At 42.9% G+C, this 21992-nt stretch overlaps 1 protein-coding gene across 1 annotated transcript in view; it reads right to left on the bottom strand.

The window, feature by feature from the left end:
• CD22 (CD22 molecule) overlaps positions 1–21992 on the bottom strand; it is a 91047-nt gene that overhangs the window by 60237 nt on the left and 8818 nt on the right. Inside the window, exons 2-3 of the mRNA XM_033962600.1 lie at positions 17024–17320; positions 7277–7564 (exon numbers count right to left, since the gene is read on the bottom strand). Of these exons, the coding sequence (XP_033818491.1) occupies positions 7277–7564; positions 17024–17320 (585 nt within the window). The remainder of the gene's footprint in view (positions 1–7276; positions 7565–17023; positions 17321–21992) is intronic.

The following is a 21992-nucleotide window of genomic DNA, read 5'->3' on the forward strand; positions in this document are numbered from 1 at the left end:
CTTGGGGGAGGGCACGGAGACAGAAAGAAGGGGGAACAGGGAGACAGAAAGAAAAAGTTGGGGGAGAGAATGAGGTCTGGAGGAGAGGAAACATACAGGAGGCTGAAAGAAAGGAAGAAAGATTGGATGCACAGTCAGAAGAAGAAAGTGCAACCAGAGACTCATGAAATCACCAAATAGCAAAGGTAGGAAAAATGATTTTATTTTCAATTTAGTGATCCTGTATATAGCATTAAGATAAGAAACAATATATGCAGTGTTAGATTTGTTTTATAATGGTTTTGCGGCTCCAAGTTTTTTTTTCTTTTCGAAAACGGGTCCAAGTGGCTCTTTATGTCTTAAAGGTTGCAGACCCCTGGCCTAGGGGGTGGACCCAAGCCCATAAGCCAGTCTAACCACTATTTTATGGTGGAACATATGTACCCACCAACCCCCCCCCCCCCAAACCCTATACTACTATATAGGTGCTACCTGCAGCCATAAAGGCTATTGAGGTTGTAGACAGGTAGGTACAGTGGTTTTTTGGGGGGCTCACCATAACCTATAAGGGAGTTCTGATGAGATGTTTATGTAGTACCCTTTTTGTGAAGTTAACAGCAATACCCTGTAAGGTATCCCACTGCTCTATTGCCATATCTGGGTGGCCAGTCCATTATAAGATTGGCCCATCCCACACCCAAATAGTCTTGTTCTGGGCATTTGGGACTTGGCCAAAATTTTGGTTGAAAATGTGATATATAGATAGACATACTGGCGGTCTGGATGAATAGTAGCCTGGACGCCCAGATAAATGATTTTTGAAGAAAAAAAAATATTTTCGAGAATGCGCATTTTCCCACTGCTGACTTTTGGCGCCTATCACCATATAACCAAATTAGACTTAGATGTTTGTGTTGATTATACCCTTCTATAGGTTTTGCATGCACCCTTATAGAACAGCACTTAGGACAACTGTGTTTTGTGCATGGCCCTGCTTTTCTACACTGATTTTCATCCCTTACTGATTTACACAAATGAAGTCCCTCATGACTTTGAATCTCCCCAGATCTCCCATGGGCCTCCTATGGGAACATCAGTGGCTATGAGACCAAGCCTAGGGGATCTCAAGCTTTACCATTCCACACAAAACAGTCCATATTTATTAAACTTTTTGGCCCTGATTCTGTATAGGACGCCCAGGAGAGGTGTCCTATACAGAATCGGTCCTACACTAAACCCCGATTCTGTAACCGGCGTCCATGGTACAGACGCCGGTTAGAGAATTGGGTTAAATTAGACACAGTCACTACACTTATCGCTGCAAGGGATCTCTCCCTGCTGCAATAAGTATAGTGGCCGCGGCCGCCTGTCCCATCGCCGGCAGGAGGATGCCCAACTCCTCCTGTCGGAACCCCGAACCCCCTCTCCCCCCCAAACTGGTAATCGCCAACAGGAGGATGCCTAACTCCTCCTGTCGGGACCCCGAATCCCGGACCCCCCTCCCCCCCAAACTGGTAATCACCGACAGGAGGATGCCCAACTCCTCCTGTCGGAACCCCGAACCTCGGACCCCCCTCCCCCCAAAACTGGTAATCGCCAACAGGAGGATGCCCAACTCCTCCTGTCGGAAAGCCCGACGACCCCCCGCCCCAACTAATCTCCCTCCCCCAACTAACCTTTAAATGTTGGTCAGCTGGATGGGTCTTGCTGCCGTCCAGCCGACAGGCCCGCCTCGTGGAAATGAGACGGGCCCGCCCCTTCCCAGCCCATCCCCGCTAAATCTAAGGCCTGATTGAACATAAGAACATAAGAAGCACCATCTCCGGATCAGACCTTCGGTCCATCAAGTACGGCGATCCGCACACACGGAGGCCCTGCCAGGTATACACCTGGCTTATTTTATAGCCAACCATATCTTTATATGCCTCTCTCAAGGAGATATGCATCTAGTTTGCTTTTGAAGCCTAGGACTGTCGATTCCGCAATAATCTCCCCTGGGAGAGTATTCCAGATGTCAACCACTCTCTGTGTGAAGCAGAACTTCCTGATATTAGTCCTGAACTTGTCCCCCCTTAGCTTCATTTCATGTCCTCTTGTCCGTGTCAAATTGGACAATGTAAATAATCTCTGCTCTATTTTGTCGATTCCTTTCAGTATTTTGAAGGTCTCGATCATATCCCCACGCAGTCTCCTCTTCTCAAGGGAGAACAATCCCAGTGTTTTAAGTCGATCCTCATATTCCAGTTTCTCCATACCCTTCACCAGTTTAGTCGCTCGTCTCTGCACCCTCTCCAGCAGTTTTATATCCTTCTTTAGGTAGGGAGACCAATGTTGGACGCAGTATTCCAAGTGGGGTCTGACCATTGCTCTAGAAGCCTTAGGCCTTAGGACGCCTACAGCTGCCTAAAATCGGGACGCACTTTGTAGAATCAGAGCCTTTATGTTTAAATCATGTTTTAAATCACAAAACATGCAATAAAATGTATAAAAAACATACCTCTTATCATATCAGAGAAGAGACAGGCCTTAGATTCCTGGAAGTAGCTATGTTTTTATGTTATTACAAGAATTAAAATAATCCAACTCCTACCTACTATAATTACAACTTTCAAACTATTCCACAACATCAGGGGAGCTACTACTGCATACCCCTTTTACCACAGTCATGATTGTCACAAAAATGTGATGCAGTGAAGACTATGGTTCTTCTTTAGTGAGGAATGTGGAAACCTCTAATAACTTTACTAAAATATTGAACTTTGACAGACATAAATATTCTTACAGCTTCCAGGACAAGGGGCCATGTTGCTTGACCAGTGAGGTAATGATAGGAGGAGACAAATTTTGCAGGGAAACAGTAATGGTAATAGAGTTTAAGTTCAATTTATTTAATATACCGCAAATATAAAACCAAAGCTAAATCTAAGCGGTTTACAATAAAATTTTAAACAAAGAATATAAAAATAGGGTAGGGACCATAAATTAAACAAAACATAAAAATACAATTGAAAACATGACGAAAGAAGGGAATCAGCGGTTACAATAAAAACAAACATTTTGGGCAGAGGGATGAACAATATGGTAAGAGAGGAAACAGAAAATTAGTTCTGCCCACACTGATATGAGAAAACCTAGAATGCAACTTTTGGGAAAGGTTATCATCAAAGAAAAGTAAATTAAGAGCAGAAGGCCAATTGAAATAATATACCTTTAATTGTATCTTGAAGGTCGCAAATGATTTTTCTGAATGGAGATAAAAAGGCAAAGAATTCCAGAGAGTAGGAGCCATAACAGAAAATGAAGAATTCCTATGAAAATCAAGAAAAAGTTGGCAGAATGAAGGACCAACTGATAACTGCTGTTGTGAAGAGTGTAGGGTTCTTTGCAGCGAGTATGGAACCAAGAGACTATGGGCTCCTTTTACTAAGCTATGCTAGCGGTATTACTGCGCACTTAGCATGCATTGCATTGCCACGCGCGCTAGACCTTACGGCCACCATTGAGCTGGTGTTAGTTTTTACACGTAGTGTGGGGGGCAGCGCACACTAATATGCAGCGCGCGCTAAAAACGCTAGCGCACCTTAGTAAAAGAGGGGAAATATAAAAAGGAGGGAAGACCACTCGATAGAATCTTGTGAGAAAGAATATTATACAGTGATGCCTTGGAATCTGAACTTAATCTGTTTCAGAACCCCGTTCAAGTTCCAAGACAATTTTTCCCATTGAAAATAATGGAAACTGGATTAATCCGTTCCTGGGTCCCACAAACTCAAATTTTAACAGGAAATACACTGGATTTTAGGGGCAGAAACACACACATACAGGCCCGGATTCTGTATAGGATGCCCGTCCCGGGCATCCTATACAGAATCGGGCCTACACCCGCCCAAAGTTAACCTGATTCTGTAACCAACGTCCACGTTGCAGACGCCAGTTACAGAATCAGGTTTTAAATGCCCCAACCCCCTCCCCGGACCCCCCAATGGACCCCACCGAAGATCGCCGGCAGGAGGTTGCCCAACCTCTCCTGCTGACAAAACCTGCGATTGCCGGCAAGAAGGTGCTCAACCCTTCCTGCCGACAGAACCCGTCCCCCCCAAAGATTGCCGGCAGAAGGGTGCCTAACTCCTCCTGCAGGACCCTCCCAGCATCCCCCTAAGATCGCCAGCAGGAGGGTACCCAACCCCTCCTGCCAGACCCCCCCAACGAAAGCCCCCACCCCAGAACCCTTCCTTGGGTTTACCTCCAATTTGGCCGGACAGCAACTCGCACCATCCAGCCAGCAGCCCACCTCCGTCCAAATGAGGCGGGCCCGCCCCTCCACTGCCCAACCCACAGGATCATAGGGCCTGATTGGTATAGGCACCTAAGGCCCCTCCCACTGCACAGGAGTTAAAATATGGAACTTTCTCAGGGGCCAAAAGCGAAATTGTCGTGAAAAGGGCACGTTTAGAAAACTATTCAAGACACAACTATTTGTAGATGCCTTTTTATAGTCAATAATTGTCCTCCCTGGCAAAGCTGATGAACTGCTCAAGACCTTTTTTATTATTATTATTATTTACTAGCTGATGCCCCGGCGTTGCACGGGTATTTAATTATAGCAATAACACTGTAAATGGATTCAAATAAAGATACTTTATAGTGGTGAATGAAATTATTTTTTTACAGCTTAATAAAAAGTACAATATTCAAATTATAATGTGAAATATTTGACAAAATGAATACAATACAACTAACGCAAAACGTGATTATAAACAACATTTTTAGTTTCACCTCCTGGAGCAAGAACATATTAATTCTTGGGTGAACCCAGCCTTGAGCAAGCAACATAGAGTTGTGGGCTGCGAGACCCCCAGAACATATCACCCCAGGTAGTGAGGGATCTGCATACCAAGTTTCGTTCAAAGCGGTCAAGCCGTTTTTGCGTGATCGCGGCACATACACACACACATACATACCTCCGATTTTATATATATAGATTTATTTATCAATTTTCAAATTAATTTACAAGAATTAACTTTTGTTACAGCAATACAGCTTAAACTTGACTAAAAGAATCAAAATCTTTATACATTTAAAAAAACAATCAATAGCTCCTTAGACCTCAAATTATAAGGGAGGAATTCGATAAGTGAAGAGAAACTTATTATTCATGTAGTTAATCAATCAGGAAAGGCTTAACAGCATTCTTAAGAATCCTTTTTTACAAAACTGCTGTTCACCATATCTAGACTAAACATTTCCTGTGGCCAATTTCTTCAAATCCAAGAAAGCTCGGAGCTGTTCAGTAGAATAAAAAAACATATTTAACCCCTAGATCAGGGGTGTCAAAGTCCCTCCTCGAGGGCCGCAATCCAGTCGGGTTTTCAGGATTTCCCCAATGAATATGCATGAGATCTATTTGCATGCACTGCTTTCATTGTATGCAAATAGATCTCATGCATATTCATTGGGGAAATCCTGAAAACCCGACTGGATTGCGGCCCTCGAGGACCGACTTTGACACCTGTGCCCTAGATATTTAACTAAGCATTTACAGGGGTAGGCTAAAAGAAAAGTACCTCCCAAAGACACTATTTCAGGTCTCATTACTAGAAACAATTTCCTACTTTCCTGTGTCTGTCTAGCTATATCAGGGTATATATAAACTTTTTTCCCATAAAACATCTGTGAAGAGCAAAAGTATAAACGGAAAATTGCATTTACATCTTGTTCAAAAACTAATGAAACCAGTAACTTCATTCTTTGAGATAATGTTGATTCCAAATGATCAGATACATTTAGGACTCCTTCATTGTTCAAATTGACTTATTCAAAATCTGAGTCCACCCCTGGTCTTTTTTTCCTTAAAGGTAGGTAACAAATCTTGTTAACAGGTGGAATACAGTCAGGGGAAAATTTCAAAATTTCAACAAGATATTTTTTTAAGCATCTCAATGGGAGATACTCCAACGGTCTTAGGAAAGTTCAAAAGATGAATATTCAACCGACGATTAAAGTTTTCTAACTGTTCAACCTTACGGTTCAATTTAATTTTGTCCTTAATTAATCCAGAAGATAAGTCTTGGAGTTTTTCGACTTTATCATTAACTCATATTAGTTCTTTAGTAAAATCTTCTTTAGTCCCCTCTAATTTAAGTCCCAAAGAGTCAACAGTACTTACTAAAGCTGCTATTCCTTGTGAAGAGTTGGCAACTGCTACATTTAGGCTAGCGAGAGCATCCCAAATGCTCTCTAATGTAACCACTGGTGGCTTGATCAACTGAGAGCTGGGTTTTCCTACTGCTCCCAGGGTCCCCTGCTCCTTCGATTCTCTCACGGCCTCTGTCCCTCGATCCAGATTCCCCCTGCAGTATACATTCGGCAGGGCTCTTCAGTCAGTGCCGTGGTTGGAGGAACAGCTACTGGAGGAGATAAAGATGTCTACAGGGCAAAGTCCTCCACTTCTCCTTGTGTGGGGGATAACGCCGCCAACGCCCCAGGTAACTCCACGGGATTCTACATAGTCACGAACTCCTGAATCGATCGCTGCATCGGGGAGGAAGTTCGAGGTGTCAAGGAATCCATCCGAACTATCCCCTTGCGCTTGGTGTGTGGCATCTGATTACCCATAGGAAAAGTTAGAACGAAACGCTCTCAGATTGGTTCAGGAGCGCGAGTAAGCTGCTGCTGCCATTTTGAATTCCTCCCTTCTCCTCAAGACCTTTTTTAACATGGTTTTAGTTTGTAGATTAGATTTTTGAGGATTATTTGTATGTCTATGTTATGATGATTTTGTTTTAAATTATGTATGTAATTCTGTAAACGGTTTAGTTTTAAAACGTCAGAAATTTTTTAAAAATAAATAAATATATGTGCATATCTCAAATTTTTCTCTAGTAGTCTATAAAATAGGCACTTACAGTTTCTAGTTTAATCAGGGCTTCTGCGGTATACCGCTAATCACTGACAAGCAGAACGCAGCAATGTACAATTATCCAAAAACAAAGGAGGAAAATAATGCCAGTAAAAATAGTACAGATGTCAATCATGCCAAGGAGGTTAGGAAAAGAATGGGAAAGTAAGACAGTAACAAAATTACTGTGATTTATAGAACAGGCTCTTAATGGGTACCCAGTTGTAGAACTATCTTTTCAGTGGGGCAAAAAGAAGGACTGGATCAGCCATTCTTGCTATAAAGGGAACTAATTTTTGATCCTATGACAAATCTTACATTATGTCCAGGTCCCCTTTACTTGTGTGATTCTGTATAGAGCTGACATTAGACAGCATGTAGTGAGGCACATGAACTTACACTGAATGTTGATTATCAGGGGTTTGGATGTGGTAGAGGTAGAACGAACACCATTGAAAGCTTGACAGGTGTAACTTCCAGACTTCTCAAAACTAGCATTCTGGATCTCAAGTGTCATATCAGATTTGAGAAACCTGTTATTCTTTTGCCATTCGTACTTCGACACCACCGGGTTGCTGCTTTCCGCAGCACAGCGTAAAACAATTTCTTCCCCTTCCTTCATTGTCATGCTAGAATTTGTATAATTGCCTTCCTTTCCGATGTAGATTTGGACATTTCTTGGAGCAACTGAAATGAGAGATCATATGTGTTCCTCATAAGGACATAGAAAGAGACTTACAATAAAGATTCAAATATTTAGAGACAGCAGGTTGTGGATCTGCAGGAATTCATTTAAAATTACATGTACCTGCAGCAGTCAAAAACACATAAATGTTACTGCAGAAAAGTTACATATAACCATCAATGCTTAAACATATAAGGGTTGGTATGCAGCAGGAGCTGTTCCTATCGGGATTGGTCATATCTGGACAAGCCCCACTGACCAGATCCATATTTTCAGTGGCATTAACTGCATATTAGCACTGAAAACCCAAAGAGATCTCCTCAGCACTATCTGGGCTGCACCAGGGCAGTGGAAGCAGGAGTTTCCTGGTTATTAGCAATATCGAGGCCACAAACCAGGTAACTATCTGGATAAAGTTAGGATAGCTAAAAGGGTGTCCTAACCTTTTTTGGTTAGTTACCAGGTACCAGTCTGAATAATGCTGGTAATTTGGTAAATGCCAATGATAGGGTACCCAGATGTCTGGGTGCTCAGAGTTTCCCAAAGCTCAGTAGTTTGGGTTATTGGAAGGCCTCAAACTTGAGTCCACGTCTGGAAGGCTGCTGCACATGTGTGGATGTCAATGTGATGATGTCACACACATGCACGCACGCTCATGACATCATCGTGTCAATGTCCGTGCATACACAGAGGCTCTCCAGGCATGGCCCTGAGCTCAGGGAAGGAGGCACAAGGTTCATGTGGGAGCAGGGCTGGGGTGGGGCAGAATGGGGAGGGGCCAGGTGTCCTCTTTTCTTTTTTTAAAGAGGAAATCTGGTAACCCTAGCCAATGACCACTTCATAATAGAAATTAAGCGTTGATATCCAGCTATGACCTGACACTTCGGGAGGAAATCTATAAAAATGGTACTCAAAAATAGGTGCTGAAAAGGTTGGCCCTAAGTGCTATTCAAAATAAGGCACAAACCCTTTATAGAATAGAGTTTAGTGTAGATCAGTGTTTTTCAACCTTTTTATACCTGTGGACCAGCAGAAATAAAATAATTATTTTGTGGACCGGCAAATACTAAGACTGAAATTTAAAAAACACATTTCCGCCCCGTTTCCGCAAACTCGGTCCCCACAAACCATCTGATCCCATCTGCACAAGCCTCAGTTATGATTTTATATTGAACGTATTACAGTACCTCCCCTCTTTTCCGCATCTTAATCCAGCAGATACCTTCCATCACCCTACTCCCTCCATTCCTTATTCAGCATCTTCTCCTTGTCTCCCTATTCCCCCTTCACCATGTCCAGCATATCCCCTCTGTCTCCCTACTCCCTCTACCTATGTCCAACATCTTACTTCTGTCTTCATACTTCATCCTCCTGTTCAGCATTTTCCATGTCTCTCTGCTCCCTGCAAGGTCCAGCATCTTTGTGTCCCTATTCTTCCAACTCCCACCTAGTTCCAATAACTATCCTCCCCCAAGGGGATCCATCATCTCCCTTCTGTCACACCAATCCCCCCCCCCCCCCTTGTCTACCATTCCCTTCCCACAACACGTGGGAATACAGCATCTCTTATTTCCTCCCTTGGCTGCTGGTCCCAGAGTGACTCCAGTGTCACAATGGCTGGTCTCACCATAACTGACACCAGCACACCTAGGTCTCTTTCGAGGTTGCTTACCCCTAGCAATGATCCCCCCATTGCATAGCTGAACATCGGGTTCTTTTTCCCAATATACATGACCTTGCAATTCTCTATATTAAAACACATCTGCCACTTTTTCGCCCACTCTTCTAGTTTCGTTAGGTCCCTTTGCAGGTCTTCACAGTCTTCCGTGGTTCTAACTCTGCTGCAGAGTTTGGTGTCATCCCCAAATTTGATAACCTCACATTTCGTCCCCGTCTCCAGATCGTTTATAAATATGTTGAACAGGAGCGGTCCCAACACCGACCCCTGCGAAACTCCGCTCGTGACCCATTGCCAGTCTGAGTATTGGCCCTTTACTCCAACCCTCTGTTTTCTGCCCGCCAATCAGTGTTTAATCCATCGGTGTACATCCCCCTCCACCACGTGGTTCCACAGCTTCTTAAGCAGCCATTCGTGGGGTACTTTGTTGAAGGCTTTTTGGAAGTCGAGGTAAATGATGGAGAGATGGAGAATGCTTCAAATACTTGGTCACCAAGTTTCCAGGCCTGTTGGAGGCAAAATTGAAAGAAGTTGTGTTCATCGGACCAGACATTAGAAGACTTATAGTTGATCAAGAGTTTGTCAATACCATGACGGATTCTCAAAAAGAAGGGTGGATTGTATTTAAAGAAGTCGTACAGAAATTTTTAGGCAACAACAAGCTTTAGGTTGCCTGTTGAGTTTGAAAGTGCATTTCCTCCAGTCCCACCTTGACTACTTTCCAGAAAATTTGGGAGCTGTGAGGGAGCTGTGAGGTGAATGATTCCATCAAGACATTAAAGAGATGGAAAGGAGATACCAGGGAAAATGGAGCATTACAATGATGGCAGACTACTGTTGGATGCTTCAGAGAGACATTCCAGATGCTACTCACAAGTCTAAATGCACCAAGGAGCCTCACAGGGAAGAAGAAAGCACAGTTACTTACCGTAACAGTTGTTATCCAGGGACAGCAGGCAGATATTCCCACATATGGGTGACGTCATCGACGGAGCCCCGCAGCGGACAGCCTCGAAAGCAAACTTGCTTGAAGATCTCGAACTTTCGAGTGCTGCACCGCGCCTGCGCGCGTGCCTTCCCGCCTGAACTAGGGGGCGCATCTCCTGAGAGGATCCTCAGTTCAGATACCTAGCCAAGAAGCCAACCAGGGGAGGTGGGAGGGTTGTGGGAATATCTGCCTGCTGTCCCTGGATAACAACTGTTACGGTAAGTAACTGTGCTTTATCCCAGGACAAGCAGGCAGCATATTCCCACATATGGGTGACCTCCAAGCTAAGTAAAAAGGGATGGAGGGAAGTTGGCAATTTACGAAAAAAGATTATGCAAAACAGATTGGCCAAAATGGCCATCCCTCCTGGATAAAGTATCCAGACAATAATGAGAGGTGAAAGTATGAACCGAGGACCAAGTGGCAGCCTTGCAGATTTCCTCAATAGGAGTCGATCGGAGGAAAGCTACAGATGCCGCCATAGCTCTAACTTTATGGCCCGTCACTCGACCTTGTAGAGGAAGACCAGCCTGAGCATAACAAAAAGAAATGCAAGCAGCCATCCAGTTGGAGATGGTACGCTTCGATATAGGACGACCCAACCTGTTTGGATCAAAGGATATGAAAAGTTGAGGAGACGTTCTGTGAATCTGAGTGCGTTGCAGGTAGAAAGCCAAAGCACGTTTACAGTCCAAGGTATGAAGAGCCGCCTCTCCTGGGTGAGAGTGAGGCTTTGGAAAAAATACAGGTAGAACAATAGACTGATTGATGTGAAATTCTGAAACGACTTTAGGCAAGAATTTAGGATGAGTACGGAGAACAACCTTGTCATGGTGAAAAACTGTGAAAGGTGGATCAGCCACTAGCGCTTGTAACTCACTGACACGATGAGCAGAAGTGAGAGCAATCAGGAACACAGCTTTCCAAGTGAGATACTTGAGATGAGCTTTGTCAAGTGGTTCAAAAGGAGATTTCATAAGTTGAGCTAAAACAACATTGAGATCCCAAACCACAGGAGGTGGTTTAAGAGGAGGATGTAGATTGAGAAGTCCTTTCATAAAACGAGAAATCATAGGATGTGCAGAAAGGGATTTGCCCTCCAAAGGCTGATGAAAAGCAGCTATAGCACTAAGATGGACTCGGATAGATGTAGTCTGAAGTCCAGATTGTGATAAATGAAGTAAATAGTCCAGAACTGATGTCAATGAAGCAGATCTGGGTGGTAAATTATGTGTAGAACACCAAGCAGAAAATCTTGTCCACTTTTGACCATAACATTGCCTAGTGGATGGTTTTCTGGAAGCAAGTAAAATATCTTGTACAGACGGAGAGAATTGAGAAAAGTCTGTTACAGAGAAAGGTACCAAGCTGTCAAATGTAGAGACTGTAGATTGGGATGAAGCAAAGATCCTTGATTCTGCGTGAGTAGAGAAGGAAATATTGGTAGAAGTAGGGGCTCCCTGGTGCTGAGTTGAAGTAGAAGGGAGAACCAAGGTTGCCTGGGCCACCGAGGAGCTATCAGAATCATGGTGGCCCGGTCTGATTTCAACTTGACTAGAGTCTTGAGAATCAGAGGAAACGGAGGAAAAGCATAAAGGAACTGATTCCTCCAGTCCAGTAGAAACGCATCCGCTTCGAGACGTTGAGGAGTATAGATGCGGGAGCAAAATTGAGGCAGTTTGAAGTTGAGAGGTGACGCAAACAGATCTATCTGCGGAGTCCCCCAACGAGCAAAAATTTGGCGAAGAGTAGGAGAATTGAGTGTCCATTCGTGAGGTTGTAGAAGACGACTCAATTTGTCTGCCAAATAGTTGTGTTGACCCTGAATGTAAACTGCTCTGAGGAAGATGTTGTGGAGAATCGCCCACTGCCACAATTTCAGAGCCTCTTGACAGAGGGAGTGAGATCCCGTCCCTCCCTGTTTGTTTACATAATACATGGCTACTTGGTTGTCGGTACGTACTAGAATCACCATGTCGTGAAGAAGATGCTGAAAAGCTTTGAGAGCATAGAATATCGCTCTGAGTTCCAACAGATTTATAGGACACCTCCGGTCTGCTTGGGTCCAGAGCCCTTGAGTGCAAAGACCGTCCACATGGGCTCCCCAGGCATACATTGACGAGTCGGTTGTGAGGACCTTCTGATGAGGAAGAGGGTAAAACATTAAACCTCTTGAAAGATTCAAAGAGAGCATCCACCAACGGAGAGACTTCTTTAATGAAGGAGTGATGGAAATTAGTCGAGTTGGTGGATCCACTGATTGTTGCCATTGAGATGCCAGTGTCCATTGAGGAATGCGAAGATGAAGCCTGGCAAAAGGAACTACATGAACTGTAGAGGCCATGTGACCGAGCAGAACCATCATTTTCCTTGCTGGAACAGTGGAAAGTTGGAAGAATTGTTGAGAAATTTGAAGGAGTGCATCCTGACGTGGTTGTGGAAGGTATGCTCTCAGTTTGATAGTGTCCAGAGTTGCTCCTATGAACTGGAGAGACTGAGAAGGAATCAGTTGAGATTTGGGAAAATTGATGTGAAATCCCAGACTTTGAAGAAAGAGAATAGTCTGTTGGGTCGCTACAATAACCCCTGAAAGAGAGGGAGCCTTGATGAGCCAGTCGTCTAGGTATGGAAATACTTGGAGACCCTGGTTGCGAAGAGCTGCAGCTACAACCACAAGGCATTTTGTGAAAACTCTGGGGGAAGAAGCCAGTCCGAAGGGGAGAACTTTGTACTGAAGATGAAGATTTCCTACTTGGAATCTGAGGTACTTGCGAAAAGCTGGATGAATGGGGATATGAGTATAGGCCTCTTTGAGATCGAGGGAGCACATCCAATCCCCTTGATCCATCAAGGAATATAGAGTTGGCAGAGTGAGCATTCGAAATTTCTCTTTGACTAGAAATTTGTTGAGAGCTCTGAGATCCAAAATCGGTCGCAAATCCCCCGTCTTTTTGGGAACTAGAAAATAACGGGAGTAGAATCCCGAGTTCCTTTGGGAGAGAGGAACTTCCTCCACAGCTCGCAGGAGAAGAAGAGCCCGAGCTTCTTGAAGAAGAAGAGGAAGATGCGACTGATTTGAAAGACACTCTCTTGGATGGCGATCTGGAGGCACCTGAAGGAGTCGAAGAGAGTATCCCTCTCTGATAATGGTAAGTACCCAGAGATCTGATGTTATGAGCTCCCATTGATGATAAAAATTGGACAGGCGACCCCCTATGGGGAGGGGAGAATTTGGAAACAGAGAAATTTGAATGCTCAAGTTGAGATTGTCAAAAAGACTGAGCAGGCTTAGTGTTAGCAGGGGTCTGTGACTTTTGTTGTCGTTGTTGTGGAGGAGGCCGACGAGCAGGAGGTCTAGAAAAAGCAGGAGTTGTTTTCTGTGGATAGCGACGTGGAGTTTGTTTGAAACCTCTAGTTGGTGCAGGTTTAGGTTTTGGACGGATGAGGGAAGCAAAAGAGCGCTCATGTTCTGAAAGACGCTTTGTAGCTGCCTCAATAGAGTCATCGAATAATTCATTTCCTTGACAAGGAAGATTAGCCAATCTATCCTGAAGGTTAGGATCCATGTCCACTATCCGTAACCATGCTAATCTACGCATGGCTACTGCAAATGCCGAGACTCTAGACGAGAGTTCAAAGGCATCATAGGAAGCTTGTAGCATGAATAGTCTCAATTGAGAAAGAGTCTTAAGGATATTCTTAAATTCTGATAGACGATTGGTGGAGACATCCGGGTAAAAGGAAGACAAAATCTTTAAAAAATGATTGAAATAGGACGTAAAAATGTAATTATAATTCAGAACTCTATTTGCCATCATAGAATTCTGGTATAAACGTCGACCAAATTTATCCATGGTACGGCCTTCCCTACCAGGAGGAACTGAAGCATAAATTTTGGAGGGATGTGCTTTCTTCAATGATGACTCTACCACTAGAGATTGATGAGAAAGTTGAGACTTTTCATATCCTTTAGATGGAACCGTTCTGTAACGAGATTCCAATTTAGATGGGATGGCAGTGATAGAATAAGGAGTCTCCATATTGCGAGTGAAGGTCTGCTGGAGAACAGGAGTCATAGGCAATCTGAGTGACTCTTTAGGAGGATGGGGAAGCTCCATATCCGCCAAGTACTCAGGAGTATATTTAGAGTCTGAATGAAGGTCTAGCTTAAGAGCTTGACCCATATCAAAAATAAATTTGGCAAAAGAAACTGATTTTGGGTCAGATGATTCTTCAGGAGAGCCACTGCGAGATTTATGTTGTACTGAGTAGGATGGAGAATTTTCTCTAGAGTATGTGGAAATGTCCGATTCCATACGCACAGTAGGAGAAGAAGCTGTACTGTGAAGTGGAGTAAGAGAATGTTTCCTCTTCAGACTCCTGGATGGAGAAGTACCCGGTGTACGTGGTACAGAATGAGTCGAGGTGTGTGGAGAACTGTCTCGACGGACTGGCTTCGATGGGGTTCTGGATCGAGAAGGGCTTCGAGTGGAGGCTCGATGGTGAGAACCCTGCTTCGCCTTCGAAGAACGAGACAAAGAAGCCTCGGTATCCAACGTCGAAGACTCCCTCCGAAGCTTGGAGGCCACATGTCTGGAATGCTTCGACCGATGCTTCGGAGGAGGTGAGCCCGGAGACGACTCCGATGAAGAAATGTTTTTCGGTGTCCGGGATCGGCTTCGGGAGACTGGAAGCTCCGGTTGAGTAACAGGCTGGTCAGCCCGAGGCAAGGTCGAGGACGGGACCAGTTGAGCCACCAAAGAATTAATCTGAGTGGTGAGGATAGATTTTAACATGTCCTCCAGCATCGGCACCGAGACAGAAGGTTCTGACCTCGTATGTGCAGCAGTACGCTCCGAAGAGGGCGACCTCGAAGGTGAGTATTCCCTTATCTTGGAGGTACGCTTTGAAAGTGGTCGCGCCGAGGACTCTGGTGGCTTCTTGGATACGGCACCTGAAAGGGAACTCGGAGACTTACCCCCCGTAGAAGGCTTCGTGGAAGACGTCGTCTTCGAGGCAACCGAAGTAGAAGAGGTCGAGGCCTTCGAGACCGAAACTCCAGCCGGAGTCTGGGTCGAGGCCTTCGAGACCACAGGTGTCGAGGTCGTCGGAGTCGAGGCCTTCGAGACCGGTGCAGCCGCCACGGTCGAGGCCGGCTCCGAAGATTGCTCCATACCGAAAAGTTGAAAAAATTGAGCACAACGCCGCCGAAAAGCTCGTGGAGTGAGGGTAAAGCAGCGATGACAATCTTCTGGGGAATGAGAGGAACCCAGGCACTGTAAACAACGGCAGTGGGGATCGGTGACCGAAATCACCCGATTACACTGTCGACAACGTTTAAACCCGGTAAGAGGCCGGGACATGGAAAAAATAAAGTCCGTGTCGAACGAAGGAGCCTAGGCCTAGGCCCAAAGCTCGACGGCCGAACTGAAAAGGAAAAAAGAATATACTTTTTTTTTTTTTTTTTTTTAAACACGAAAAATAAAAGAAGAAGAAGATAAAATTAACACAGCGACCGACTTTAAATTAAAAGAAACAGCCGCGGTGATGAGAAGGCAATGCTGCAGAGAAAGAAAACGTGTCTTCTTGTCTCCGCGGAAATAAACGAACTGAGGATCCTCTCAGGAGATGCGCCCCCTAGTTCGGGCGGGAAGGCACGCGCGCAGGCGCGGTGCAGCACTCGAAAGTTCGAGATCTTCAAGCAAGTTTGCTTTCGAGGCTGTCCGCTGCGGGGCTCCGTCGATGACGTCACCCATATGTGGGAATATGCTGCCTGCTTGTCCTGGGATAATCAAGTTTAGTGTGTGTAGGTGAGCTCATTTCAGTTCAAAAAAGGATTTTTATGAAAAAAATTGTAATAAAACTTTAATTTTAAAAGTCTATTTCCATTTATTTTGAGGTATTGCCTTATTTAACATAGTTACCTAAATTGTCAGGAAATATGATGTCCTATGACAAAATAGAGGTCATTTTCGGATTCAGCGCACCAAAAAACATAAAGATTACGTGGAATAACTAAAACAGCTCTTGAAAAAAATTTTTTGCAGATCTGTGTAATTGGTTGTTAGCATCAAATTATTGCTTATTAATAGCTCCTTAATAGCTAATTAAGTTGGGCATACATCTTGGAAGGGCACTCAAATTTGAATGCCCAAATCTCTGCACCATATATAGAATTCAAGGATTAATATCTAGTGTATGCTGACTGCTTCAGGTTAAATATTACTCTCACAACTTATAAGTTTAGTGGTTGAATTTTGTTAATGAACATATAAGCCCTCCTTTACAAAGCCGTGCAAAAGTTTTTAGCCTGGCTGTGGTGGTAAAAACTCTGATGCTCATAGGATTTCTATGAGCAACGGAGTTCTTACCATTGCGGCTGGCGTGGAAAACACAAATGTGGCTTTGTAAAGGAGGGCTTATATGTCCATTAACAAAATTCAACCACTAAACTTATAAGTTGTGAGAGTAATATTTAACCTGAAGCAGTCAGCAGTGGTCCACCCTCACCTAATCCCAAAGCACTTCCCTGTTTAAAATGTATAACTTGGGCTATTTTGTAAGTAATTGGAAGCAGTTTTGTGGTCAGCATGGCTATTGATTATATAAGTGGTTTTTAACATCAACCTGCTAGTGACCAATCAGAAAGCAGTCCTGAAAGTAGATTGAAGGGGCTATATCCTATCTAGCATACAGCATTTAAATAAATGAGATAATAAAATCTAGAGGGATATTTAGGAAGGCAAAGAGAATCCTTACAAGAGGAATACAAGCCAAAATTTTGATAAAACTTACACTTTACGTTCAGAGTTTCACTTGCGGATGTTTCCCTTCTGTCTTTTAGAGTGAAGAGTCGGCAGGATAAGGTCTTTTTATGGTCCTTCCAGGAGGGGGTAAAGGTCAGTGTATTCTCAGTCCTTAATCCACTAGGATACTTCTTAACTTCCAGTGAATTGGTTCCACCCATATTTTCTACCCAGCTCAGATTTAAGGGATAACTAGGGCAGTAATAGTCAACAGAGCAGATGATGGTTGTTTGCACATTCTCTGTGATGTCCTTACTTACATAAATTTGGGGATCTGGTGGAGAATCTGAAATAGTAAGGTGGGAGATTACAGAGGCAGCAGATTTTAAAAGGGCGATCTCAGCATGTGACATAGTTCAGAATAGCAGTCTCTCTTCCTTAAATCACATCAGCAAACACACATTCTACACATTTAATTTATCTTTAAAGAGTCCTAATTCTAACATCAAAATCATGAAATGGGACAAATACCCCTTAACTAAATATTTTCTCTTTAGTTTAAAGCTTTTGCTATCTAACGAAACTCCAGTTTTCTTTCCACAGAGATCAAATAAGAAACTTTGCTTACTTAAAGACTCATCACGCTCTCCCTCTCCTCCTTCTGCTTATGGTCTCCTTACTCCTTAATTCTTCTATATTTGTTGCCTATCACTTGACTTGTACATCGCCTTGAACCTAATTAGGCATAGAGTGACTCACAAAATGTAGATTAGAAAATTGTTCTCTCTCACAACATTCATAACACAGATTATTTTATTAAATCAGTCACTCCCTTTTTCTACTTATTGGTCCTCACAGTCACTCTTTCAAACAAAGAGCAGCTCTCCACAAATGCTTCTGCTCTTCATCACAGTGTCAGTTACTCTCAGACAACAACTGAAATTGCAGCAAGCTTCCTGACTTGTGCAGCCAATCAGATTCATGCATTAAGATTCCAGGGAAGGCTCATGCCTGCACATTTACAGAATTATCCTGCTGGATAATTTTAAAAAAGTTAAATCTTTTAAAAACTCTGTCAGGTCTCTCCTGCCCTGGGCAGCTATAAAATATATATTTATTTGTAACCACTGGTTATATGAATAACAATGGACCTGTTGGGAGGGTTTCCATGATAAATTGTGTGAGTCTTGTAACAGGAAAACACTGGCTACCCAAGAAATCTCTAGATTTCACTGAGGAAATAAAAGAACCTGTCCTGTCACTGGGGGAGAGAGCCAGAAACAGAAGCACTCAGCTAAAGCCAAAAGCTGCAGGAAATATAAACTTTTCTGCACCAAAGGCTTATTTATCCTTATTTGAGGATCCTAACAGGCAGAGACAGTCCACAGATTTCCCATCTCCTGCTCTAGCTAGAGAAAAAAGAGGGGGAGGGGTGGAGAGATCATTGAAGGATAAGCTACATCAGAACACTATGAGGCAGGAAGGCAAAACCCCTAAGCATCAGCCAATGAAAACTTCTATTCACCTTTGAGAGAGATGGTCTCCACTGCACAAGGCAAACTGAAGCAGGAGGGCAGTTTGCTTATGCCCTCAACAGCAGCCATTCTTGGAAGTAAGGCTGAGAAAGAGATCACAGCCAGCGAAGGCTAAACATTCTACATGGAATAGGAACCATATTCCAGAGGTCCACAATGTAGAAATGCTTTCTGAGCCAGAAGAATGTATAGTAGGGCCAGTGACAGGTGAGTGTATGGAATGTGATGAGGGGATATCTGTTAGTACCAGAGACAGTACAGAAATGTTATGGGAGCCAAGTGAAGATACAGGAGAGTTGACTGGAACCTGGGTATGATTGATAGATCCCCTTAAAGCTGAATAAAATATTGTCAGATGGTATTCCTGTTTATACTAGGAAGCTCATTGTTGAGACTTTGTTAAATGCAGTGTGAGCCTGAGAAAGAAAGTTACAGCTAACAAACTTCCAGCAGCCACAGTGTTGTGCTTCTGTTATGTGCAGGAGAAATTGCAATGTGAGGGAGGGAAAGTCAGTAACCCTTTCCTTTCCTGTTTACTATCCTAGGAGAGCAGTACTTGTTCGCTTTCCCATCCTTGAAGGGCTGTATCTACGTTATTTAATATATACATTTCATCTTTAAGACATTTACTGCAGAAGTTAAATTTAATCTTTTACATATATGCAGATGACATTTCCATTTTAATTCCTTTGAATAACATAACGAAATAAATTTTAGAACAAATTTCTTATATTATGTCTAAATTGGAACAATGGACAACCAATTTTAAACTAAAATTGAATACAGAAAATACATAAAATTTTTTAGCAAGTCCAAATGACAAAATAACTGACATCGCTTCACCTGAATGGTCATGACTACCCAATTTTAAAATCTATAAAAATACTGGGTCACTTTAGACTCCCATTTAACTTTGGTAGAACACACAAATTTGGTGGTGAAAAGTGCTTTTTTACATTATGGAAATTAAAGACCATCAAAAATTATTTTGATTTCTTAGCCTTTAGACTGTTGGTGTAAAAGGTCACTTGGACACACAAAGTCAGAGGCGTGAAGAAAGTACAAGAGGTTTATTACAGCATGCCGGACTCTAGTGCAGTGAACAGCCTACTTACTAGAGTGTTAGAATCAGGAAATGCACGGACTTTTATGCCCTTGTCACTAAACATATGCAAACTAATACATGCAAAAACTACAACTTCTCATTTGTTATTTCAATAACTTTTCTACAATTATTATTGGTCCTAAGCCAGCACTTACAATTGGTTCAGGGATACAACTTATAGTCCTATAGGGAACTAGCTCATTTCTCTGCTTATCTAAATCTTACAGTTTTAAATGTTACATGTACAGGAGGGTAGGGTTAATCATGGCTCAAACTCTTATCTATTCAGCTTACAATGTGGTAAGGCAGGGACATACATTTCAGGCAGATGAGGTCAATAGATTATACTCTGTTTTCAGCTATGTAGGCCAGAGAAATATTTCAAACAACAGTTAACCATTTCATGACCCTACAGGTGCAGGCATTGGTATTATCCATATTGGACTACTGTAATATTGTCTACTTGGCGCACCAAAGAAAGTTGTGAGAAAATTAAGAACAGTGCAGAATACGGCTGTTCACCTGATATTTGGACTGAAGAAAAGCGATCACATCAGTCCGTACTACCGATCATTGCACTGGTTACAAATGGAGGCACGAGTAATGTTTAAATTCTCATGCATCTATTTTAAGTCAGTTTGGGGATTGGCTATCTCATTTCGTGCTATATAACCCCGTGAGGATAACCAGGAATTTTAACCTATTTGCTTACCCAAAGATTTTAGGCTGCAAACTTAGGTCTTATTTAGACAGGATGCTTGCTTTTCAAGCAAGCAAACAACAGTCCTGGTTGGGTAATTATATCAGCGGAGCCATTCTGTCCTATGGCGCTTTTAGAAAAGAAATTAAGACAGTATTATTTGACAAATTTATCTCTTAATCTGTGCTTTTATCTTTAACATAATTTATTTTATTCCACTAATTTTAAATTTTAATGTCTTTTTTAATATAACAGGCTGTATTCCTTTTCTTATCATTTTGTATTTCACTGATTGTCCAGTTTTTCTCTTTTGTGGAAATCGCCTAGAATTCTTCTGATTAAGGCGGTATAGAAAAATGAAGTTATGTTATTCCTCGATAGAACATTATCATTCCAAACAGGCAAATGGAATAAATGTTTAACCAACTTTATCTCAAACGCTCTTTCTTACCAAACTTTTAGGAAGTCAATCAAAACTTAACTCTTTGACAAATTTTTCTGACTCCATTTCTACCATGATGTACTTCTAAAACACGTCCAGGAAAAATTGATTAATCTTACCATGTTAATGTAATTTTGAAAGTTTTTTGTAATATTGCTGTCTGTATACAGTCTCTTCCTCTGTAAACCGCTCTGAACTGTTTGTGGTATTGCAGTATATAAAATTAAGTTATTATTATTATTACTATGCTATAAGAATAATGCTAACCAAGCAAGCTTAAACCTCGCTAAACAGTTTTAGGAGGGATTACAGTACTACTAGGATAGCCCTACACACTGAATCTCTGTGCCAGAGTTAAGGTTCAGTGTTCTGCCAGTAAACATAGCGAGTGAAGTGAAAGTGCCAAGGGTACTTGTAATGCTGCTTGTAGTTATGAGAGAAATTATAAAGATTCTCTGTGGTATTGAAAGAGGCTAGGTCACGTCAGAGTTGTGATAAGAATCCAAAAACCTCATATCTCTTCAAGAAAGAAGCCGAGTCCAGTAGCCCAAGGGGAGGGCTGGACTCTGAGTCTAAAGATAAATTTGTTTAAACCAGAGACTGGCAAGAAGCCACCGTGTTTTTGGAACTGTTTTGAATTACTATGCTTGAGCATTTGGTCTTTTTTTTTTTAAGGATGTATCAAGATTTGAACTGCAGCAAAAGTGTTTGGACTGAGTTATAGTGTACAAACACACAAGGGTGTACTTCTTGTTTGTCTTTATGCCATATTGGGGGGTGAAATAAAATGTGACATGGAGTAAGCTGGATTTCGGATCTGCATGTTTATTTTCTGTCATCAGACCTAATTTGGCCACTCCAGAGTTGCTTATCCTGGTGCTTGGCAGAGGTCTAGGCGGGCCATTGGTAAGGTGATCATACGTCCTGTTTTGAACGGGACAGTCCCGTTTTCAGATCCCCTGTCCCGTTGTCCCCACACACAGCTTCAGGACGCCCAAAATGTCCCATTTTCAGAGACAGCGTCCGGAAGCTGTGCGCGGGGATAACGGGACAGGTGATCGCTTCCTGTCCCTCCCCTGCCGCACCAAAAAAAAACCTCCCTCCAGGCCCGATTTAGGTCCACCGCCGCTGCTCCTCTGTTGCCACTACTCGAACCCGGAAGCCTTCTTCCCGAAGTCAATTCTGGGATTGGGGACGGGACTGAATATTAATAGATGTCCCGTTTTGATGAAAAAA

This window comes from Geotrypetes seraphini, chromosome 11, assembly GCF_902459505.1.
Source record: "Geotrypetes seraphini chromosome 11, aGeoSer1.1, whole genome shotgun sequence".
Lineage (NCBI taxonomy): Eukaryota > Metazoa > Chordata > Amphibia > Gymnophiona > Dermophiidae > Geotrypetes > Geotrypetes seraphini.